Source organism: Pristiophorus japonicus, chromosome 1, assembly GCF_044704955.1.
Source record: "Pristiophorus japonicus isolate sPriJap1 chromosome 1, sPriJap1.hap1, whole genome shotgun sequence".
Taxonomy (NCBI): domain Eukaryota; kingdom Metazoa; phylum Chordata; class Chondrichthyes; family Pristiophoridae; genus Pristiophorus; species Pristiophorus japonicus.
The window spans coordinates 9,092,808-9,116,374 of record NC_091977.1 but is presented as its reverse complement, the minus strand read 5'-3'; the positions used below and the strand labels follow the sequence as shown (position 1 = coordinate 9,116,374).

Sequence of the window (23,567 nt, the reverse complement as noted above, 5' to 3'; positions counted from 1 at the left end):
TGATATAGAAGAGAAAAAAGAAAAACTACTCACCAATCACATACCCCCTTGGCTGTGACGTCACCTTTCTGTTTCTTTCTACTTCTTTTTTGCCTTCTCCCTGTAGCCTCTCCACGCACCTCCTCACGCTGCTCCCAACTGCCGCCGCGTTGGGCCTTTATTGGCCTCTTGCCGATCCCGGAACTCACGCCTCTCCACGCACCTCCTCAAGCTGCTTCCGACTGCCGCCGCGTTGGGCCTTTTTCGGCCTCTCGCCGACCCCGGAACTCATGCCTCTCCACGCAGCTCCCGACTGCCGCCGCGTTGGGCCTTTATAGGCCTCTCGCCGACCCTGGAACTCACGCCTCTCCACGTACCTCCTCAAGCTGCTCCCGACTGCCGCCGCCTTGGGCCTTTATAGGAATCTCGCCGATCCCGGAACTCACGCCTCTCCTCGACGCTGCTCCCGACTCAGCGATGCACCTCCACTTTCTACGCCAGATCTTTTGAACATTCTTTTTCCTCAGCCAAGGCTTCCACTGCCAGTCCCATTTCTCATGCTCACCCCTTGCCCTACTGATGACAAAATCTAACTTGGCCTCACCTTCCATCTCCGCATGCATCAGATCACCTTCCACAACGCCCCATATCATATCTCCCTTCTTTCTGGAGGGATATGGCTGTTCATTCTAGACTTTAAGCTACCCGTATTCTAGTACTTCCCACTTCCATTCTTTCTGACCTTTCCATTTTAGGCTTCCCATTGTGTTCCAAACAAAGCGAGTGCAGGCTTCAGCTACAGTATCACATCTCTGTCCTGAGTACCCTGTAAGCCTTCTGGCCTGACCACTGGTTTTAGCAGTTGCGGATCTTAACTATCTCTCTCATTTATTTTTAAAGCTGTGAGGGTAGTGTTGCAGGCATAGACCCTTCATCAGAGCAGAGTTCCAGTGGAGGTTCTGCACTGCGGTCATGGATTGCCTTCTCCTTTCAGGTGCTGGTGGGCTTGCTTTGCATTTCCGGGATCTTCTTTTTAGATTTGAGATTTCCCATGATTACAGACCCCAAACAATAACCTATCGTTTTTTTCATTACTAATCTGTTTTTACTTCAGATTTTCAGCATTTGCAGTTCTATTCTTTTTATCTGAATTATTACAGCACAGTCATTACTTACTTCCTTATGTCTGTAACTCAGTGACTGATTATACCTTGTGGTTGTCTAGGTTATACATATTTACATAAAAACAAGGTCCAAAGATTATTTTTACATGTATTTAATATGTTATTCCTTGGTTGCACCGCTTATATCATCAGGCAACAATATTTCCTCTAAGCAGGCCATTCAAAGCTTTACATTGGAAATACTGCACATGCACAGAAAGAAACAGGCCATGCAGAACATAGTGCAGCCAGGCAATGTGAAATATGTTATGAGTCAGCTGATCTCCTCCTCTCGGCTATGCAAGTGCAGGGCGGACTTACGTCGATTTAAATATCCCCCCTTACATTACTACTCAAAGCTAGCCTCGTAATGTCAGGTAACACAATGCACACCGCTCATGTCAAGCATGAACGATTTCAGATAACCCAACTATCGGATGCAGTCACCCACACTTGAAATAAGATGTGTGTGCGGATACTTGATGTTTAAAGGCACGAGCAGGAAGCACAAAAGAATATTTAAATGAGTATAGTGCAGCTTTGAATGGCCTTGATTTTAATGTGCTAGGCTATTTCAGGAATTGCGAGAAAGCCAAGCTTAGGTCTCAAGCATGTCTAAATGTCTAAAATGCAGAGAAACTATTCAAAAGAAATAAGGCGGGGGGGGGTGGGGGGAGAAAAGAGAAAAGACCGCATGCCTTAATACAACCTACTATAAGCTGAAATTAAAAACTGAGAATGCTGTAAAGGCAGGTCAATCATCATCCGAGAGTCAGAAAGGTGAACATTTCCAGTGTGATGAGGGGTTTCACTCAAAGCAATTGTAATGACATGATAGTTGTTGCTGGAGTTCCAAAGGATATTGCATCTATTAGGCTATTTCTACAGCCGGTGCAGACTGGTCACTTGTCAATCAGCCACAGCGGGTCTCTGGCAATCCATCATCATCATAGGCAGTCCCTCGGAATCGAGGAGGACTTGCTTCCACTCCCAAAGAGAGTTCTTTGATGGCCCGATACGAGAGCCACAGACCCCGTTACAGGTGGACAGACATTCGTCGGGGGAAGGGGTCGGTAAGGCTGGTTTGCCGCGTGCTCCTTCCGCTGCCTGCGCCTGGCCTCTTCATGCTCTTTGCGTTGAGACTCAAAGAGCACAACGCCCTCCTGGATGTACTTTCTCCACCTCGGGCGGTCTGCGGCCAGGATCTCCCAGGTGTCAGTGGTGATGTCGCATTTTACCAGGGAGGCTTTGAGGGTGTCCTTATAACGTTTCTGCTATCCTCCTTTGGCTCGTTTACCATGAAGGAGCCCCGCATAAAGCATTTGCTTAGGGAGTCTCGTATCTGGCATGCGTACTATGTGGCCTGCCCAGCGAAGCTGATCGAGTGTGATCAGTACTTCAATACTGGGGATGTTAGCCTGGTCGAGGACACTGATGTTGGCGCACCTGTCCTCCCAGGAGATTTGCAGGATCTTGCAGATTGATACTGAAGAACGTGTTGTGTGGTAAATACTTCGCTGAAGTCTTCCCACGTTCTGTGTTGTTCTTTGCCCCTACAATCAGACTATTGGATAGAAACTAGTCTAGGGCAGTTGCGCAAAACAGGATGGATCAGATCGGCCGCCCCATGTTCAGTTCCATTGCGGAACCAAGTATTGAGCGGGCAAAATAATAGTCCTTTTTGTGCCATTGCCGAAGACGAATTTCTACCCCTATCTTTCTCCGCCAGATGACGACTGACCTGGCTTGCAGTCCCATGATTTTCTCTTTAGATTTCCATTTCTAGCATTTGCAGCTTTTCTTTTTACTTTGCTCTATTCATCCTCATTAATGCAGATACAGATCTAAGTTAATACCAGCTTAACACTTCTGGCATTAACTTAGATCTTCGACCCATCGCCATCCTCACCCAACAGTAGATCCCTCCCCACCTCATCACCACCCTCACCTCACCCAACAGGAGCCGCCCCCCCCCCCCCCCAGTGACACCCTCAACGAGCAGGAGCCTCGTGGTGAGCATTGTCAAATTTCCATCAACCCAGTAGATAATCGGTGTGTGTGGATAGAGTAGTCTGAGGTGTATAACACTGGGATTAAGTACTGGTGGATACACGTCTGACACTGGTGTACAAGTAGAAACAACTTAAAATGAAGAATTAAAAGCATCACGTTCAGAATGTATTGGCATAGTTACTCAATAGGTTATTTTTCCTGTAATGTATTGGTACCAATAGATTAAGCAAGCCTGAATTGGGATCTTTACATCACCCCTACTGTCAGCTCATTCCTCCCACCTGCCTGCCCCCACAAAAATCTATGTACAAAATATACAATTCAATATGTAAAAAGACACACACATCTAACTTGTGTGAAGGAACAAGACCAGTGTAAGGAGGCCATTTCCTCTTTAATTTCCTGTTTGTGTTTTGTTGGTTAGTAGGGGAATTTAAACATCATTTGTACTGAGCATTGACTGTTCTGCCATAAAGAAATGTCAATTGTTACACCATACATTATTCCGTATTGTGCTAAACATGGTAGCTTCCTACCTAATCTCATACATTGCTGGTGCTTAGAATATAAACAAACATCATCCAATATTTACTAGTACCACCACAAGGCGCCCCCCCCCCCCCACCCCACACCTCCTCCAACCCAGGGATTATTAGTGTCTCCGTCTGATAGTGAAGTAGCTATTATCCATCAGCATCCAAATTACAATTTAAATGGAGAAAAATTGCAAAATGTTGTAGTACAGAGGGACCTGGGGGTCCTTGTGCATGAAATACAAAAAGTTAGTATGCAGGTACAGCAAGTAATCAGGAAGGCAAATGGAATGTTGGCCTTTATTGCAAGGGGGAATAGTGTATAAAAGCAGAGAAGTCCTGTTACAACTGTACTGAGGCCACACCTAGAGTACTGCATACAGTTTTGGTCTCCATACTTAAGGACGGATACACTTGCATTGGAGGCAGTTCAAAGAAGGTTCACTCGGTTGATTCCAATGGTTGAGCGATTATACTCAGGGATGATCTGGAGGGCAGAATTACAGGAGCGCAGACATCTCGGGGCTTGTGGGGCTGGAGGAGATTACAGAGATAGAGAGGGACGAGGCCATGGAGGGATAAGAAAACAAAGATGAAAATTTTGAAATCAAGACGTGGAAAGAGAGAGAGACACTGCGCTGTTATCATGCATTTTATATGACAAACCACAGGTGCGAACCAAACCCCATTTTTAATCAAGGAGGGCTCACAACTCTGCCACACAAGGGTGGGAATTTAACGCCAATCCAAATTTCACTTTTGACAAGAGCAAAACATTTATTCAGAGAGGAACTAAAAAGTCCATTGATGGTTTACAAGCATATTCTTAAAATTACCTTATAGTCCCCTCACAAGTAGACTACAGACATAGGAATAAATGCAGTAAAAATGAGGTGGGGGGGGGGGGTGGTGGTAAATGGAAAAAGAAACTGGCTGGAATAGAAAAGTTACCACAAATACTTAACTAAAATGGCAACTGTTGCAGCCAATGCACAATTAGCTATTTGGTAACTTTGCTGTCTACAAATTAAGTAATCTAAGGGTTAAGTCATGGCAGCAGAGCCCAGATCCGTGTCATGTTCCTCCTGTGCTATGTGGGAAGACAGGGACGCTTCCAGTGTCCCTGACGACTACATGTGCAGAAAGTGCATCTAGCTGCAGCTCCTGACAGACCGCATTGCGGCACTGGAGCTGCGCATGGATTCACTCTGGAGCATCCGCGATGCTGAGGATGTTGTGAACAGCACGTTTAGTGAGTTGGTCACACCGCAGGTAAAGGTTACTCACACAGCTAGGGAATGGGTGACCATCAGGAAGAGCAGTGGAAGGAAGGTAGTGCAGGGGTCCCGTGCGGGCATCTCTCTCCACAACAGATGCACCACATTGGGTATTGTTGGGGGAGATGACTTATCATGGGAAGGCAGCAGCAGCCAAGTTCATGGCACCATGGGTGGCTCTGCTGCACAGGAGGGCAGGAAAAAGAGTGGGAGAGCTATAGTGATAGGGGATTCTATTGTAAGGGGAATAAATAGGCGTTTCTGCGGCCGCAAACGAGATTCCACGATGGTATGTTGCCTCCCTGGTGCAAGGGGCAAGGATGTCTCGGAGCGGTTGCAGTGCATTCTAGAGGGGTGGGGGGGGGGGGGGGGGGGAAGGACAGCCAGCTGTCGTGGTACATATAGGTACCAACGATATAGGTAAAGAACGGGATGAGGTCCTACAAGCTGAGTTTAGGGAGCTAGGAGTTAAATTAAAAAGTAGGACCTCAAAGGTAGTAATCTCAGGATTGCTACCAGTGCCACGTGCTAGTCAGAGTAGGAATCGCAGGATAGCTAAGATGAATATATGGCTTGAGGAGTGGTGCAGGAGGGAGGGATTCAAATTCCTGGGACATTGGAACCGGTTCTCGGGGAGGTGGGACGAGTACAAACCGGACGGTCTGCACCTGGGCAGGACCGGAACCACTGTCCGAGGGGGAGTGTTTGCTAGTGCTGTTTGGAAAGTTTCTATTATGGCGGGGAATGGGAACCTATACAGGGAGACAGAGGGAAGTAAAATGGGGGCAGAAGCAAACGATAAAAAGAAAAGTAAAAGTGGAGGGCAGAGAAACCCAAGGCAAAAATCAAACAGGGCCACATTACAGCAAAATTCTAAAGGAAAAAAGGCAAGACTGAAGGCTGTGCCTCAATGCGAGGAGTATTCATAATAACGTGGACGAATTAACTGCGCAGGCAGCTATTAACGAATACGATATAATTGGGATTACGGAAACATGGCTCCAGGGTGACCAGGGCTGGGATCTCAACATCCAGGGGTATTCAACATTTAGAAAGGATAGATAGAAAGGAAAAGGAGGTGGGGTAGCGTTGCTGGTTAAAGAGCAAATTAATGCAATAGTAAGGAAGGACATTAGCTTGGATGACGTGGAATCTGTATGGGTAGAGCTGCGGAATACCAAAGGGCAGAAAATGCTAGTGGGAGTTGTGTACAGACCATCAAACAGTAGCAGTGAGGTTGGGGACAGCATCAAACAAGAAATTAGGGATGCGTGCAATAAAGGTACAACAGTTATCATGGGCGACTTTAATCTACATATAGATTGGGCTAACCAAACTGGTAGCAATACAGTGGAGGATGATTTCCTGGAATGTATTAGGGATGGTTTTCTAGACCAATATGTCGAAGAACCGACTAGAGGGCTGGCCATCCTATACTGGGTAATGTGTAATGAGAAAGGACTAATTAGCAATTTTGTTGTGTGAGGCCTCTTGGGGAAGAGTGACCATAATGTGGTAGAATTCTTTATTAAAATGGAAAGTGATACAGTTAATTCAGAGACTAGGATCCTGAACTTAAGGAAAGGTAACTTCGATGGTATGAGACGTAAATTGGCTAGAATAGACTGGCGAATGATACTTAAAAGGGTTGACGGTGGATAGGCAATGGCAAACATTTAAAGATCACATGGATGAACTTCAACAATTGTACATCCCTGTCTGGAGTAAAAATAAAACGGGGAAGGTGGCTCAACCGTGGCTAAAAAGGGAAATTAGTGATTGTGTTAAATCCAAGGAAGAGGCATATAAATTGGCCAGAAAAAGCAGCAAACCTGAGGACTGGGAGAAATTTAGAATTCAGCAGAGGAGGACAAAGGGTTTAATTAGGAGGGGGAAAATAGAGTGAGAGGAAGCTTGCTGGGAACATAAAAAGGGCTGCAAAAGTTTCTATAGATATGTGAAGAGAAAAAGATTAGTGAAAACAAATGTAGGTCCCTTGCAGTCAGATTCAGGTGAATTTATAATAGGGAACAAAGAAATGGCGGACCAGTTAAACAAATACTTTGGTTCTGTTTTCACGAAGGAAGACACAAATAACCTTCCGGAAATACTAGGGGACCAAGGATCTAGCGAGGAGGAACTGAAGGAAATCCTTATTAGTCAGGAAATTGTGTTAGGGAAATTGATGGGATTGAAGGCGGATAAATCCCCAGAGCCTGATAGTCTGCATCCCAGAGTACTTAAGGAAATGGTCCTAGAAATAGTGGATGCATTGGTGATCATTTTCCAACAGTTTATTGACTCCGGATCAGTTCCGATGGACTGGAGGGTAGCTAATGTAACACACTTTTTAAAAAAGGAGGGAGAGAGAAAACAGGGAATTATCGACCGATTAGTCTGTCATCAGTAGTGGGAAAAATGTTGGAATCAATTATTAAAGATGAAATAGCAGTGCATTTGGAAAGCAGTGACAGGATCGGTCCAAGTCAGCAAGGATTTATGAAAGGGAAATCATGCTTGATAAATCTTCTAGAAATTTTTGAGGATGTAACTAGCAGAGTGGACAAGGGAGAACCAGTGGATGTGGTGTATTTGGACTTTCAAAAGGTTTTTGACAAGGTCCCACACAAGAGATTAGTGTTCAAAATTAAAGCACATGGTATTGGGGGTAATGTATTGATGTGGATAGAGAACTGGTTGGCAGACAGGAAGCAGAGAGTAAGGATAAACGAGTCTCTCAGAATGGCAGGCAGTGACTATTGTAAATAGTTGGGTTGCCGCAGGGTTCCGTGCTGGGACCCCAACTATTTACAATATACATCAATGATTTAGATGAAGGAATTGAATGTAATATCTCCAAGTTTGCAGATGACACTAAGCTGTGTGGCGGTGTGAGCTGTGAGGAGGATGCTAAGAGGCTGCAGGGTGATTTGGACAGGTTAGGTGAGTGGGCAAATGCATGGCAGATGCAGTATAATGTGGATAAATGTGAGGTTGTCCACTTTGATGGCAAAAACATGAAGGCAGATTATCTGAATGGCAGCAGATTAAGAAAAGGGGAGGTACGAGACCTGGGTGCCATGGTACATCAGTCATTAAAAGTTGGCATGCAGGTACAGCAGGCGGTGAAGGCGGCAAATGGCATGTTGGCCTTCATAGCTAGGGGATTTGAGTATAGGAGCAGGGAGGTCTTACTGCAGTTGTACAGGGCCTTGGTGAGGCCTCACCTGGAATATTGTGTTCAGTTTTGGTCTCCTAATCTGAGGAAAGACATTCTTACTATTGAGGGAGTGCAACGAAGGTTCACCAGACTGATTCCCGGGATGGCTGGACTGACATATGAGGAGAGGTTGGATCGACTGGGCCTGTATTCACTGGAGTTTAGAAGAATTAGAGGGGATCTCATAGAAACGTATAAAATTATGACGGGACTGGACAGGTTAGATGCAGGAAAAATGTTCCTGATGTTGGGGAAGTCCAGAACCAGGGATCACAGTCTAAGGATAAGGGGTAAGCCATTTAGAACCGAGATGAGAAACTTCTTCACTCAGAGTTGTTAACCTCTGGAATTCTCTGCCGGTTTGTTAGATATATTCAAGAGGGAGTTAGATTTAGCCCTGACGACTAAGGGGATCAAGGGGTATGGAGAGAAAGCAGGAAACGGGTACTGAGGTGAATGATCAGCCATGATCTTATTGAATGGTGGTGCAGGCTCAAAGTGCCGAATGGCCTACTCCTGCACCTATTTTCTATGTTTCTATGTTTACAGAATGCTTAAAGGCGCAGCCCAACCGCCTCTTACTCATTGGCCTCTGCACCCGCCGTCATCATTTCGCTTGCTCTTTTTAGTACTGACCCTCAACTCTGCTTCCTATTTGCTCCCAGGCTGTTAATCCATGGAGGTCTCAGAATAATAGAGGGCTGACAAGCCAAGTTTCACAGACAATGTATAGCCATGTGGACAAAGTGCTGGAGGTTGTTTACCACCTGTGGGACCTCAGCCCAGCAACAGTCTGTGCCGCTGAGAGAGAAATGGCAAGCATTTTCTTAGCTGAAGGAAGCTGTATTAACTTTTATCCACAGAGGTGATGTCAGGAGAAAAACATCGGTGTGTGACACTCACACGGCTTAGAGATCACATCACCAGCCTGGCCTGCTTGCCCTCACTCTGTGAACCTTAAAAGGAGACGAGTCAGAGAGAGAGAGAGAGAGAGAGAGAGAGAGACAGACACTGTCCTCACTCACTGGCTTACTCAACTCAGTGACCAGAGAGGATCGGATTTGCAAATACTTCTAGGGAATGGCAGCTGCGGACGCTCGACTATTACAGAGAAAGAAAAACACTAACAAGCGTAAACACGCAATGTCCCGACTATTCTAGAGTAACTCTTCAGTAATTCCTTGTAACCAGCTCAAACTCCGTTTCGGGAGCGTTGTCAATTTTTGGATTGATCAGTTGCCAACAATGTAAGAGGGTTACTTTCACACGGGCTTATTTTCACGGCTACCTGATTGCTATGAGAAAGATTCCTACTTGAATGTTTGACCTGCCAATAATCGTCCCAAGGATTAATCTCCCAGGCACTGTTGCAAACAACCCAGGATCAAACGTCACACACATAATGGACCTTTTACAATTCTTACCAAATTATAAATCTTTGGTCCAAGAGTGAGTAGAGATAAAGATCAAACTGCAGCATAACTTGGTACTTCAATTCTATATCATAGGCTTGGGAATTCTGTGCCTGGATTATTTGTCTTCTGCCGAGGGGGAATGAAGCGACAGGAAACTATCACTTTTACCCTCGAGTATGAACAGAGGCTGCAGAAGAACTTTGAAGGCAGCATGGGCAGAAGTTGCCAGCATCAAGCTGCATTTCTTCAGCTTCCAGCAGCAGCCAGGAGTGGGTTTGGTGATGGCCTGTGTGCAGATGTACCAACTTGACACAGGACCGATCATAAAGGAAAGGGGCGTGGGGAATTTGTCCACGATCAGCAGAGTAAAGTCTCATTAACTCATTGCCCAACATATTTTAACCCCCTGAAGGACAAGTAACGCCCTTGTATCACACATGCTTCTTTCTATGGGGCGGGTCGGGGAGCAGGAGGGGTCGAGGGATGGGTCGGGGGCAGGAGGGGGGCGAGGGACGGGTCGGGGGGTCATCAGGTAACTGTATGAATATTTAGAAACTGTGTAAATTAGCACTTGTGTCACTAGTTTCAAGCTAGTTCATACTGACCATCACTTTATCTGCGCCATCCCAAACAGGGCACTGGTCTTCTAACAGGATCAACAGCAAACTAAGGGCTAGCCTTTCCTTTGTTCACTAATTTTTAATGAAAATGTAAGTGCAAGCATCTGGCAGGGATATGGTCCATGAGAAACAGGGAGTAGAGAAATAGCTGCCCCTAAGCGGTCATACACAAGAGTATTACACCCCGCTTGTTTCAATAAAGCAACATAGTTTGCTTCAAGATTTCAGCAACATCTGGAGAAAATGAACAATCCTCCCCATCCCAAACAACGTTTCAGTTGGTCAGTTCCTGGTCATTTTTATACATCTGCTGACTGAACAGGGAACAACTGCGGCACAGCCGGAGCTTTCACAAAATTGACTCAGCGTTTGGTGCGAACACCCGCAATCCCAGTGTCTTTTTGCTCAACGCACCATCTAACCACCCTGCTTTAAGATTGTTCCTAACCGCCAATTCTGAAGTCTGAAACCTGGAGAGGCCACACAAGGACATCAGTAATTGCAAAGGTAATTCTCTCGATAGAAAGATGTGCTGAAAGGATGAGAAGAGGTAGATGATGTGGAGTCTATATGGGTAGAGCTGCAGAACACCAAAGGACAAAAATTGTTAGTGGGAGTTGTGTACAGACCTCCAAACAGTAGTAGTGATGTTGGGGAGGGCATCAAACAGGAAATTAGGGGTGCATGCAATAAAGGTGCAACAGGAATAATGGGTGACTTTAATATGCACATAGATTGGGCTAGCCAAACTGGAAGCAATATGGTGGAGGAGGATTTCCTGGAGTGCATAAGGGATGGTTTTCTCGACCAATATGTCGAGGAACCAACTAGCGGGGAGGTCATCTTAGACTGGGTGTTGTGTAATGAGAGAGGATTAATTAGCAATCTCATTGTGCGAGGCCCCTTGGGGAAGAGTAACCATAATATGGTGGAATTCTGCATTAGGATGGAGAATGAAACAGTTAATTCAGAGACCATGGTCCAGAACTTAAAGAAGGGTAACTTTGAAGGTATGAGGCGTGAATTGGCTAGGATAGATTGGCGAATGATACTTAAGGGGTTGACTGTGGATGGGCAATGGCAGACATTTAGAGACCGCATGGATGAACTACAACAATTGTACATTCCTGTCTGGCATAAAAATAAAAAAGGGAAGGTGGCTCAACCGTGGCCATCAAGGGAAATCAGGGATAGTATTAAAGCCAAGGAAGTGGCATACAAATTGGTCAGAAATAGCAGCGAACCCGGGGACTGGGAGAAATTTAGAACTCAGCAGAGGAGGACAAAGGGTTTGATTAGGGCAGGGAAAATGGAGTTCGAGAAGAAGCTTGCAGGGAACATTAAGGTGGATTGCAAAAGTTTCTATAGGTATGTAAAGAGAAAAAGGTTAGTAAAGACAAACGTAGTCAGAATCAGGGGAAGTCATAACGGGGAACAAAGAAATGGCAGACCAACTGAACAAGTACTTTGGTTCGGTATTCACTAAGGAGGACACAAACAACCTTCCGGATATAAAAAGGGTCAGAGGGTCTAGTAAGGAGGAGGAACTGAAGTAAATCTTTATTAGTCGGGAAATTGTGTTGGGGAAATTGATGGGATTGAAGGCCGATAAATCCTCAGGGCCTGATGGACTGCATCCCAGAGTACTTAAGGAGGTGGCCTTGGAAATAGCGGATGCATTGACAGTCATTTTTCAACATTCCATTGACTCTGGATCAGTTCCTATGGAGTGGAGGGTAGCCAATGTAACCCCACTTTTTAAAAAAGGAGGGAGAGAGAAAACAGGGAATTATAGACCGGTCAGTCTGACCTCAGTAGTGGGTAAAATGATGGAATCAATTATTAAGGATGTCATAGCAGCGCATTTGGAAAATGGTGACATGATAGGTCCAAGTCAGCATGGATTTGTGAAAGGGAAATCATGCTTGACAAATCTTCTGGAATTTTTTGAGGATGTTTCCAGTAAAGTGGACAAAGGAGAACCAGTTGATGTGGTATATTTGGACTTTCAGAAGGCTTTCGACAAGGTCCCACACAAGAGATTAATGTGCAAAGTTAAAGCACATGGGATTGGGGGTAGTGTGCTGACGTGGATTGAGAACTGGTTGTCAAACAGGAAGCAAAGAGTAGGAGTAAATGGGTACTTTTCAGAATGGCAGGCAGTGACTAGTGGGGTACCGCAAGGTTCTGTGCTGGGGCCCCAGCTGTTTACATTGTACATTAATGATTTAGACGAGGGGATTAAATGTAGTATCTCCAAATTTGCGGATGACACTAAGTTGGTGGCAGTGTGAACTGCGAGGAGGATGCTATGAGGCTGCAGAGTGACTTGGATAGGTTAGGTGAGCGGGCAAATGCATGGCAGATGAAGTATAATGTGGATAAATGTGAGGTTATCCACTTTGGTGGTAAAAACAGAGAGACAGACTATTATCTGAATGGTGACAGATTAGGAAAAGGGGAGGTGCAACGAGACCTGGGTGTCATGGTACATCAGTCATTGAAGGTTGGCATGCAGGTACAGCAGGCGGTTAAGAAAGCAAATAGCATGTTGGCCTTCATAGTGAGGGGATTTGAGTACAGGGGCAGGGAGGTGTTGCTACAGTTGTACAGGGCCTTGGTGAGGCCACACCTGGAGTATTGTGTACAGTTTTGGTCTCCTAACTTGAGGAAGGACATTCTTGCTATTGAGGGAGTGCAGCGAAGATTCACCAGACTGATTCCTGGGATGGTGGGACTGACCTATCAAGAAAGACTGGATCAACTGGGCTTGTATTCACTGGAGTTCAGAAGAATGAGAGGGGACCTCATAGAAACGTTTAAAATTCTGACGGGTTTAGACAGATTAGATGCAGGAAGAATGTTACCAATGTTGGGGAAGTCCAGAACCAGGGGTCACAGTCTCAGGATAAGGGGTAAGCCATTTAGGACCGAGATGAGGAGAAACCTCTTCACCCAGAGAGTGGTGAACCTGTGGAATTCTCTACCACAGAAAGTAGTTGAGGCCAATTCACTAAATATATTCAAAAGGGAGTTAGATGAAGTCCTTACTACTCGGGGGATCAAGGGGTATGGCGAGAAAGCAGGAATGGGGTACTGAAGTTGCATGTTCAGCCATGAACTCATTGAATGATGGTGCAGGCTAGAAGGGCTGAATGGCCTACTCCTGCACCTATTTTCTATGTTTCTATGAATGGGAGAAGACCTTTGAGGAGTATAAACACCAGCACAGGCTAGTTGGGCCAAATGGCCTGCTTCTGAGCTGTATATTCTATGTAATAATGTTAAGCTCAGTTTAGGGGAATATGCTTCCCCTGTAAACTGCTGAATGCTCATGGCACTGCTCTGCTGATAATCTTGTACAGATCTAATAGCCCCATTTCACTCTATTTTTATTGGGAGATTTTGGCATTCTCTGCCAGCTCGCTAGCTAGCTAGGAAAGAAAGACTTGCGCATATATATAATGACTTTCACAACCTCAGGATGTCCACAGAAACATAGAAAATAGGTGCAGAAGTAGGCCATTCTGCCCCTCGAGCCTGCATCACCATTCAACAAGATCATGGCTGATCATTCCCTCAGTACCCCTTTCCTGCTTTCTCTCCAAACCCCTTGATCCCTTTAGCCTTAAGGGCCGTATCTAACTCCCTCTTGAATATATCCAACGAACTGGCATCAACTACTCTCTGCGGTCGGGAATTGCACAGGTTAACAACTCTCTGAGTGAAGAAGTTTCTCCTCATCTCAATCCTAAATGGCCTACCCCTTATCCTAAGACTGTGTTCCCTGGTTCTGGACTTCCCCATCATCGGGAACATTCTTCCCGCATCTAACCTGTCCAGTACCGTCAGAATCTTATAAGTTTCAATGAGATTCCCACTCATCCTTCTAAACTCCAGTGTATAAAGGCCCAGTTGATCCAGTCTCCCCTCATATGTCAGTCCCGCCATCCCGGGAATCAGTTTGGTGAACCTTCGCTGTACTCCCTCAATAGCAAGAACGTCCTTCCTCAGATTAGGAGACCAAAACTGAACACAATATTCCAGGTGAGGCCTCACCAAGGCCCTGTACAACTGCAGTAAGACCTCCCTGCTCCTATACTCAAATCCCCTAGCTATGAAGGCCAACATACCATTTGCCTTCTTCACCGCCTGCTGTCCCTGCATGCCAACTTTCAATGACTGATGAATAATGACACCCAGGTCTCATTGCACCTCCCCCTTTCCTAATCTGCCACCATTCAGATAATATTCTGCCTTCGTGTTTTTGCCCCCAAAGAGAATAACCTCATATTTATCCACATTATACTGCATCTGCCATGTATTTACCCACTCATGTAACCTGTCCAAATCACCCTGCAGCCTCTTAGCATCCACCTAACAGCTCACAACGCCACCCAGTTTGGTGTCATCTGCAAACTTGGAGATATTACACTCAATTCCTTCATCTAAATCATTAATGTATATTGTAAAGAGCTGGGGTCCCAGCACGGAGTCCTGCGGCACCCCACTAGTCACTGCTTGCCATTCTGAAAAGGACATGTTTATCCCGACTCTTTGCTTCCTGTCTACCAACGAGTTCTCTATCCACGTCAGTACATTACCCCCAATACCATGTGCTTTGATTTTGAACACCAATCTCTTGTGTGGGACCTTGTCAAAAGCCTTTTGAAAGTCCAAATACACCACATCCAGTGGTTCTCCCCTTGCCCATTCTACTCGTTACATCCAGGAGATTTGTCAAGCATGATTTCCCTTTCATAAATCCATGCTGACTTGGACCGACCCTGTCACTGCTTTCCAAATGCGCTGCTATTTCATCCTTAATAATTGATTCCAACATTACTCGTTTTCTCGCTCCCTCCTTTTTTAAACAGTGGTGTTACATCAGCTACCCTCCAGTCCATAGGAACTGATCCAAAGTCGATAGACTGTTGGAAAATGATCACCAATGCATCCACTATTTCTAGGGCCACTTCCTTAAGTACTCTGGGATGCAGACTATCAGGCCCCGGGGATTTATCGGGCTTCAATCCCATCAATTTCCCTAACACAATTTCCCGCTTTATAAGGATATCCTTCAGTTCCTCCTTCTCACAAAACCCTCGGTCCCCTAGTATTTCCGGAAGGTTATTTGTGTCTTCCTTCATGAAAACAGAACCAAAGTATTTGTTTAACTGGTCCGCCATTTCTTTGTTCCCCATTATAAATTCACCTGAATCTGACTGCAAGGGACCTACGTTTGTTTTCACTAATCTTTTTCTCTTCATATCTATAGAAGATTTTGCAGTCAGTTTTTATGTTCCCAGCAAGTTTCCTCTCATACTCTATTTTCCCCCTCCTAATTAAATCCTTTGTCCTCCTCTGCTGTATTACAAAATTCTCCCAGTCCTCAGGTTTGCTGCTTTTTTGAGCCAAATTATATGCCTCTTCCTTGGATTTAACACTATCTTTAATTTCCCTTGTTAGCCACGGTTGAGCCACCTTCCCCGTTTTATTTTATTTATTTTTTTTTTAAATTCGTAGCCAATCGTTCCAATTCTTTGTCAAATCACAAACGCCAGAGGTCACCTTGCACATGCCAAGGATCACTCTGCGCCAATGCTCTTAGCCAAAAGGCCTAGAGCCACTGCACCGTTCCTGGAAGTACTGCAATACCAGGTTCGTGCCATGGAGGTGGATGGGTCAGGTCCCCCACACACCTCCGTGGAGGTGGATGGGTCAACCCTCCCCACCCACCTCCTGTTTCCAAAAAAGCAAGCATATACCTTCCTGACCAGGGAGAAACCACCCGGAGGTCATGGTGGCTGGTCAGGTTAGTTATGCATGATCTTAGCCAAAATCCCCGTTTTATTTTTACTCCAGACAGGGATGTACAATTGTTGAAGTTCATCCATGTGATCTTTAAATGTTTGCCATTGCCTATCCACCGTCAACCCCTTTAAGTATCACTCGCCAGTCTATTCTAGCCAATTCATGTCTCATACCATCGAAGTTACTTTTCCCCAAGTTCAGGACTAGACTCTGAATTAACTGTGTCACTCTCCATCTTAATAAAGAATTCTACCATATTATGGTCACTCTTTCCCAAGGGGCCTCGCACAACAAGATTGTTAATTAGTCCTTTCTCATTACACATTACCCAGTCTAGGATGGTCAGCCCTCTAGTTGGTTCCTCGAAATATTGGTCTAGAAAACCATCCCCAATACAGTCCAGGAAATCCTCGTCCATCGCATTGCTACCAGTTTGGTTAGCCCAGTCAATATGTAGATTGAAGTCGCCCATGATAACTGCTGTACCTTTATTGCACGCATCCCTAATTTCTTGTTTGATGCTGTCCCCATCCTCATTACTACTGTTTGGTGGTCTGTACACAACTCCCACTAGCGTTTTCTGCCCTTTGGTATTCCATAGCTCCACCATACAGATTCCACATCAACCAAGTTATGTTCTTATGAAGGACATTAAGAATTAGGAACAGGAGTAGGCCATCTAGCCTGCTCCGCCATTCAAAAAGATCATGGCTGATCTGGCCGTGGCCTTACTATTGCATTAATTTCCTCTTTAACCAGCAACGCCACCCAACCTCCTTTTCCTTTCTGTCTATCCTTCCTAAATGTTGAATATCCCTGGATGTTGAGTTCCCAGCCTTGGTCACCCTGAAGCCATGTCTCCGTGATGCCATTTGCAGTATATCCGTTAACTGCTATCTGTGCAGTTAATTCGTCCACCTTATTCCGAATACTCCTCGCATTGAGGCACAGAGCCTTCAGGCTTGTCTTTTTAACACCCTTTGCCCCTTTAGGATTTTGCTCTAATGTGTCCCAAAGCGCTTTACAGCCAACTAAGTAATTTGGAAGAGTAGTCACTGTTGTAATGTGGGAAACGCGGCAGCCAATTTGCGCACAGCAAGATCCCACAAACAGCAATGTGATAATCATAGAAATTTACAGCACAGAAGGAGGCCATTTTGGCCCATAGTGTCCCCGCCGGCCTACAAAGTGCTATCCAGCCTAATCCCACTTTCCAGCTCTTGGCCTGTTGCAATGTAGGTTACGGCACTTCAAGTGCATATCCAAGTACTTTTTAAATGTGGGGAGGGTTTCTGCCTCTACCACCCTTTCAGGCATTGAGTTCCAGAACCCCACCACAATCTGGGTGAAACAATTTCCCCTCAAATCCCCTCTGAACCTCCTACCAATTACTTCAAATATATGCCCCCTGGTTGTTGACCCCTCTGCTAAGGGAAATAGATCTGTCCAATCCACTCCATCTAGGCCCCTCATAATTTTATACACCTCAGTAAGGTCTCCCCTCAGCCTCCTTTGTCCAAAGAAAACAACACCAGCCTCAGATCTTTCCTAACAGCTAACATTCTCCAGTCCTGGCAACATCCTCGCAAATCTCCTCTGTACCCTCTCCAGTGCAATTACATCTTTCCTGTAATGTAGTGACCAGAACTGCATGCAGTACTCTAGCTGTGGCCTAACTAGTGTTTTATACAGTTCAAGTATAACCTCCCTGCTTTTGTATTCTATGACTCGGCAAATATTCAGTATGTCTTCTTAACCACCTGGTCTGCTACCTTCAGGGATCTGTGGACATGCACTCCAAGGTCCCTTTGTTCCTCTACACCAGTGTCTTACCATTTAATGTGTATTCCCTTGCCTTGTTAGCCCTCCCAAAATGCATTACCTCGCATTTCTCCAAATTGAATTCTATTTGCCACTGTTCTGCCCACATGACCAGTTGATTGATATCTTCCTGCAGTCTACAGCTTTCTTCTTCATTATCAAACACACAGCCAATTTTTGTATCATCTGCAAAGTCTAAATCATTGATCTATACCACAAAAAGCAAGGGACCCAGCCTTCCAGTCACAAAAACATCCATCAACCATTACCCTTTGCTTCCTGCCTCAGCCAATTTTGGATCCAACTTGCTACTTTGCCTTGGATCCCATGGGCTTTTACTTTCGTGATCAGTCTGCCATGTGGGACCTTATCAAAAGCCTTGCTAAAATCCATATACACTACATCATACGCACTGCCCTCATCGACCTTCCTTGTTACCTCCTCGAAAAATTCAATCAAGTTAGTCAGACAACCTTCCTTTAACAAATCCATGCTGACTATCCTTGATTAATCCGTGTCTTTCTAAATGAAGATTTATCCTGCACCTCAGAATTTTCTCCAATAATTTTTCCACCACCGAGATTAGGCTGACTGGCCTGTAATTACTCGGTCTATCCCTTTCTCCCTTTTTAAACAAAGGTACAAAATTAGCAGTTCTCCAGTCCTCCGGCCCCACACCTGTAGCCAGAGAGGATTGGAAAATGATGGTTTGAGCCTCTGCTATTTCCTCTTTTGCTTCTCTTAACAGCCTGGGATACATTTCATCTGGGCCTAGGGATTTATCCACTTTCAAGGATGCTATACCCCTTAATACTTCCTCTCTCACTACGTTTATTTTATCTAATATTTCACACTCCTCCTCCGATTGCATTGTCTGCATCTCCCCTCTCTTTTTGTGAAGAGACGCAAAATATTTATTATAATCCATATCCACGTCTTCTGCCTCCACACACAGATTACCTTTATGGTCTCTAATAGGCACTGCTCTTTCTTTAGTTATCCTCTCGCTCCATGTATTTATAAAACATCTTTGGGTTTTCCTTGATTTTAACTTACCGAAATGTTTTCATGCTCTTGCTTCGTTTTCCTAACTTCCTTTTTAATTTCACCCATGCACTTCCTATACCCTCTAGGCTTTCTGTAGTATTGAGTCCTGCGTATCTGTCATAAACCTCCATTTTTTTCTTTATCCTACCCTGTATGTCCCTTGACATCCAGGGGCTCTAGATTTGTTAGTCTCACCCTTTTTCTTTAAGGGAACATACTTGCTCTGAACCCTCAGAATCTCCTCCTTGAATGCCTCCCACTGCTCTGACACTGATTTACTGAAGTAGCTGTTTTCAGACAACTTTGGCTAAATCACATCTCAGCTTAGCAAAGTAGGCTTTTCCCCAATTGAGAACTTTTACTTCTGGTCTATCTTTGTCATTTTCCATAACTATCCTAAATCTAACTGAATTATGATCACGAGCACCAAAATGCTCTCCTCCCACTGTTACCCTTTCCACCTGCCCAGCTTCATTCCCTAAAACTAAGTCCAGAGCCGTCCCCTCCCTTGTTGGTCTCACATAGAAACATAGAAAATAGATGCAGGAGTAGGCCATTCAGCCCTTCGAGCCTGCACCGCCATTCAATGAGTTCATGGCTCAACATGCAACTTCAGTACCCCATTCCTGCTTTCTCGCCATACCACTAGATCCCCCTAGTAATAAGGACTACATCTAACTCCTTTTTAAATATATTTAGTGAATTGGCCTCTACAACTTTCTGTGGTAGAGAATTCACAGGTTCACCACTCTCTGGGTGAAGAAGTTTCTCCTCATCTCGGTCCTAAATGGCTTACCCCTTATCCTTAGACTGTGACCCCTAGTTCTGGACTTCCCCAACATTGGGAACATTCTTCCTGCATCTAACCTGTCTAAACCCGTCAGAATTTTAAACGTTTCTATGAGATCCCCTTTCATCTGAACTCCAGTGAATACAAGCCCAGTTGATCCAGTCTTGCTTGATATGTCAGTCCCGCCATCCCTGGAATCAGTTTGGTGAACCTTCGCTGCACTCCCTCAATAGCAAGAATGTCCTTCCTCAAGTTAGGAGACCAAAACTGTACACAATACTCCAGGTGTGGCGTCACAAAGGCCCCGTACAACTGTAGTAACACCTCCCTGCCCCTGTACTCAAATCCCCTCACTATGAAGGCCAACATGCCATTTGCTTTCTTAACCGCCTGCTGTACTTGCATGCCAACCAGGTCTCGTTGCACCTCCCCTTTTCCTAATCTGTCACCATTCAGATAATAGTCTGTCTCTCTGTTTTTACCACCAAAGTGGATAACCTCACATTTATCCACATTATACTTCATCTGCCATGCAGTTGCCCACTCACCTAACGTATTCAAGTCACTCTGCAACCTCATAGCATCCTCCTCGCAGCTCACACTGCCACCCAACTTTGTGTCATCTGCAAATTTGGAGATACTACATTTAATCCCCTCGTCTAAATCATTAATGTACAATGTAAACAGCTGGGGCCCCAGCACAGAACCTTGCGGTACCCCACTAGTCACTGCCTGCCATTCTGAAAAGTAACCATTTACTCCTACTCTTTGCTTCCTGTCTGCCAACCAGTTCTCAATGCACATCAGCACACTACCCCAATCCCATGTGCTTTAACTTTGCACATTAATCTCTTGTGTGGGACCTTGTCGAAAGCCTTCTGAAAGTCCAAATACACCACATCAACTGGTTCTCCCTTGTCCACTCTACTGGAAACATCCTCAAAAAATTTCAGAAGATTTGTCAAGCATGATTTCCCCTTCACAAATCCATGCTGACTTGGACCTATCATGTCATCTTTTTCCAAATGCGCTATGACATCCTTAATAATTGATTCCATCATTTTACCCACTACCGATGTCAGGCTGACCAGTCTATAATTCCCTATTTTCTCTCTCCCTCCTTTTTTAAAGTGGGTTACATTGGCTACATACTGGCTAAAAAAAGTTCTCCTGAATGCATTTTAAGAATTCTGCACCCTCTATACCTTTCACACTAATTAGATGAGTTTTGTGAGTTGTCCGTAAATATCCAGTCCAATTTCTATCAGCCTCTCTGTGCTGCCAGCAGCCATCAGCCTCAGCTTCACAAATTATCTGTCCTCAACAAGGGCAACACTGGCTAAACTCCACTGGGTTACCGAATAAACTCATGATGCGACCACTTCTTGATCAATATTAAATGATTTCTGATTAAAAAAATCTTAGTTTAAAATCAAAATATTGACTGCAGACAGTACCAGACAACACCCCTGTGGTCACATGACAGCTGCATTGTACTTTTTAAATGTAATTGGGTATTTTTAATGTTAGCCAAGAGCAGACATTCCCTAATATTAAACTTTAACCAGCAGCCAGCATGCAGCAAGACTAGCTCTGTGTACATGGAGATTTTTGTTGTCACTGGCCAGGCAGCAATATAGATTTTGGCAGCATCAAGCTATTCGGCTAAGCCCACATGGCTCTATACAGGTCGTGGTCTGAACCCACTGTCTGCAGTACACTGCACCTCTAATATTCATTAATAAATGAGCGAGAATGTCACCTGCCCGGGATCTAATACTTGATCACTGACTGACAGAGACGGTGAAGTTTCCAGGTATGTCAAGCAGCAGTAACCGTGGGATTTTTAACTGCCTGCACCATCTTTTCCACCTGTGCGGTACAGAGTTTTTTTTTAAAATGTACTGTTGGCTTTATTTCAAGCTCCATGAATTAACCATTCTACGTTTCTCCTGAACTATGTGCCTGTCTCCAATTGTCTGTCACTTACCTTGATAAAGTTATTCAGGTGACCCAGCTTTCGCATGTTAGAGACTCCCTGGGGCTTAGCCACATTCTGGAGAATCTCGCGAAGGTTGTCTGAAGGGTCTAGAACAAAATACAAAGGAATATCAGTAAGTGTCTGCACTAGGGAATCAAATGACAGGACGGTTTGATGCAATGCTCTGTACTACATATACATTACATTTAATCCAACACATTGTGAGACTCCCGATGCCGGCCAGAATATCAAGAATGCCATGAGTCAGGCACGCTGACCTGATTCGCTGATCTGTGCCAGGAACAGAATATTGGAATCTTTGTTGATGCTATTTCTCATAGTGGTTTGAAACAGCGGAGTGGCTTGCTAGGCCATTTTACAGGACAGTCAACCTTGCCGGTGTGGGACTGGAGTCACGTATGGGCCAGACTGGGTAAGCACAGCAGGTTTCCTTTCCTAAAGATTAGTGGACCAGTTGGATTTTTATAGTACGACAGCTTCATGCTCACTTTTTATTCAGTTTTTCTTTTAAATTTGTGGGAATTGAACACTCATTCTCTGGATTACTAGTCCATTAACAAAACCATGACACGACCGCATTAAAGATACAAAATATGAACTCATATTCAAATAACCAAGTGCACGAAGAGCTGGGATGTGGGAACAAGCAGCTAAATAATGTGCATCTATCAGGTGCCAGAGAAAGTTCAAACACATAACCCGGTCAGTTAGAGTACAGCTCCGGTAGATAGTGAAAAAGGGCTGCCTGTTTGTTCTCCCAGACAGTAAACAGTGCATAGTGTTAGGAGAAAAATACAAGGCGTGCAAATATACTCTCCACTGATGGAAGATAAGGCAACAGACTGTAAAAAGGATACTAAATGGTAGATTTAACAATTTTGCACTTCAAGGATGTCTGACCTTATGAACAAACACTGTAGCCAGAGTTTCTAAACAATCTGGTTCCTCAGTGCTGCAGCCCAACTAATCAGCTCGAGGTGTTACCACACTATTACTAAATCACAACAACTTGCATTTATATAGCGCTTTTAACATAGTAAAACATACCAAGGCGCTTCACAGGAGCGTTAACAAAATTTGACACCGAACCACATAAGGAGACATTAGGACAGGTGACCAAAGCTTGGTTAAAGAGGTAGGTTTTAAGGAGCCTCCTAAAAGGAAGTGAGAGGAAGGGTCAGGAATTCCAAAGCTATTGGCATAGACAGCTGAAGGTACGGCCACCAATGGTGGAGCAATTAAAATCGGGGATGCTCAAAAGGCCACAATTGGAGGAGCGCAGATATCTCAGAGATTGTAGGGCTCGGTGAGCTTATAGAATAGTGAAGGGCAAGGCCATGGATGAGCTCAAATTTACGCAAGGTGTAAGGTGGGAGGCCAACCAGGAGAGCATTGGAATTGCGGAGTCTAGAGGTAATAAAGGCATGGATGAGGGTTTCAGCAGATGAGCTGATGCAGAGGTGGAGACGAGCAATGTTACGGAGCTAAAAGTAGGCAGTCTAGGTGATGGAGCAGATATGGGGTCGGAAGCTCATCTCAGCGTCAAATAGGACGCCAAGATTGCGAACACTGGTTCAGCATCAGATAGTGCCAAAGAAAGTACGTGGCTAGGGAACTGTCGAAATCTCGACCTCCGATAAACGACTCAGACACCTTCAGCTCCGGCAGAAGTTTCTTTAATTTACTTGCTAGCAAGGGAAAGGTCACACTCAGTCAATGGCTAAGTGAACACCTCCGAAAAGGTACAGTTTCACGAGATATTTATACAGTAAAACCCAAGTTATGGCCTCTCCCTGTGTATTGGCTCTGTCTCGCAGTCAGTGAATACAGATAAAGAGTTAATTACTACATCCTTGTCCTGACGTGGTTTCCA

At 44.8% G+C, this 23,567-nt stretch overlaps 1 protein-coding gene across 6 annotated transcripts in view; it reads right to left on the bottom strand.

The window, feature by feature from the left end:
* rictora (RPTOR independent companion of MTOR, complex 2 a) overlaps nt 1–23,567 on the bottom strand; it is a 231,604-nt gene that overhangs the window by 144,092 nt on the left and 63,945 nt on the right. For all 6 annotated transcript variants that reach the window (XM_070877306.1, XM_070877299.1, XM_070877318.1 and 3 more), the window contains one exon: nt 21,683–21,780. In XM_070877306.1, the coding sequence (XP_070733407.1) occupies nt 21,683–21,780 (98 nt within the window). The remainder of the gene's footprint in view (nt 1–21,682; nt 21,781–23,567) is intronic.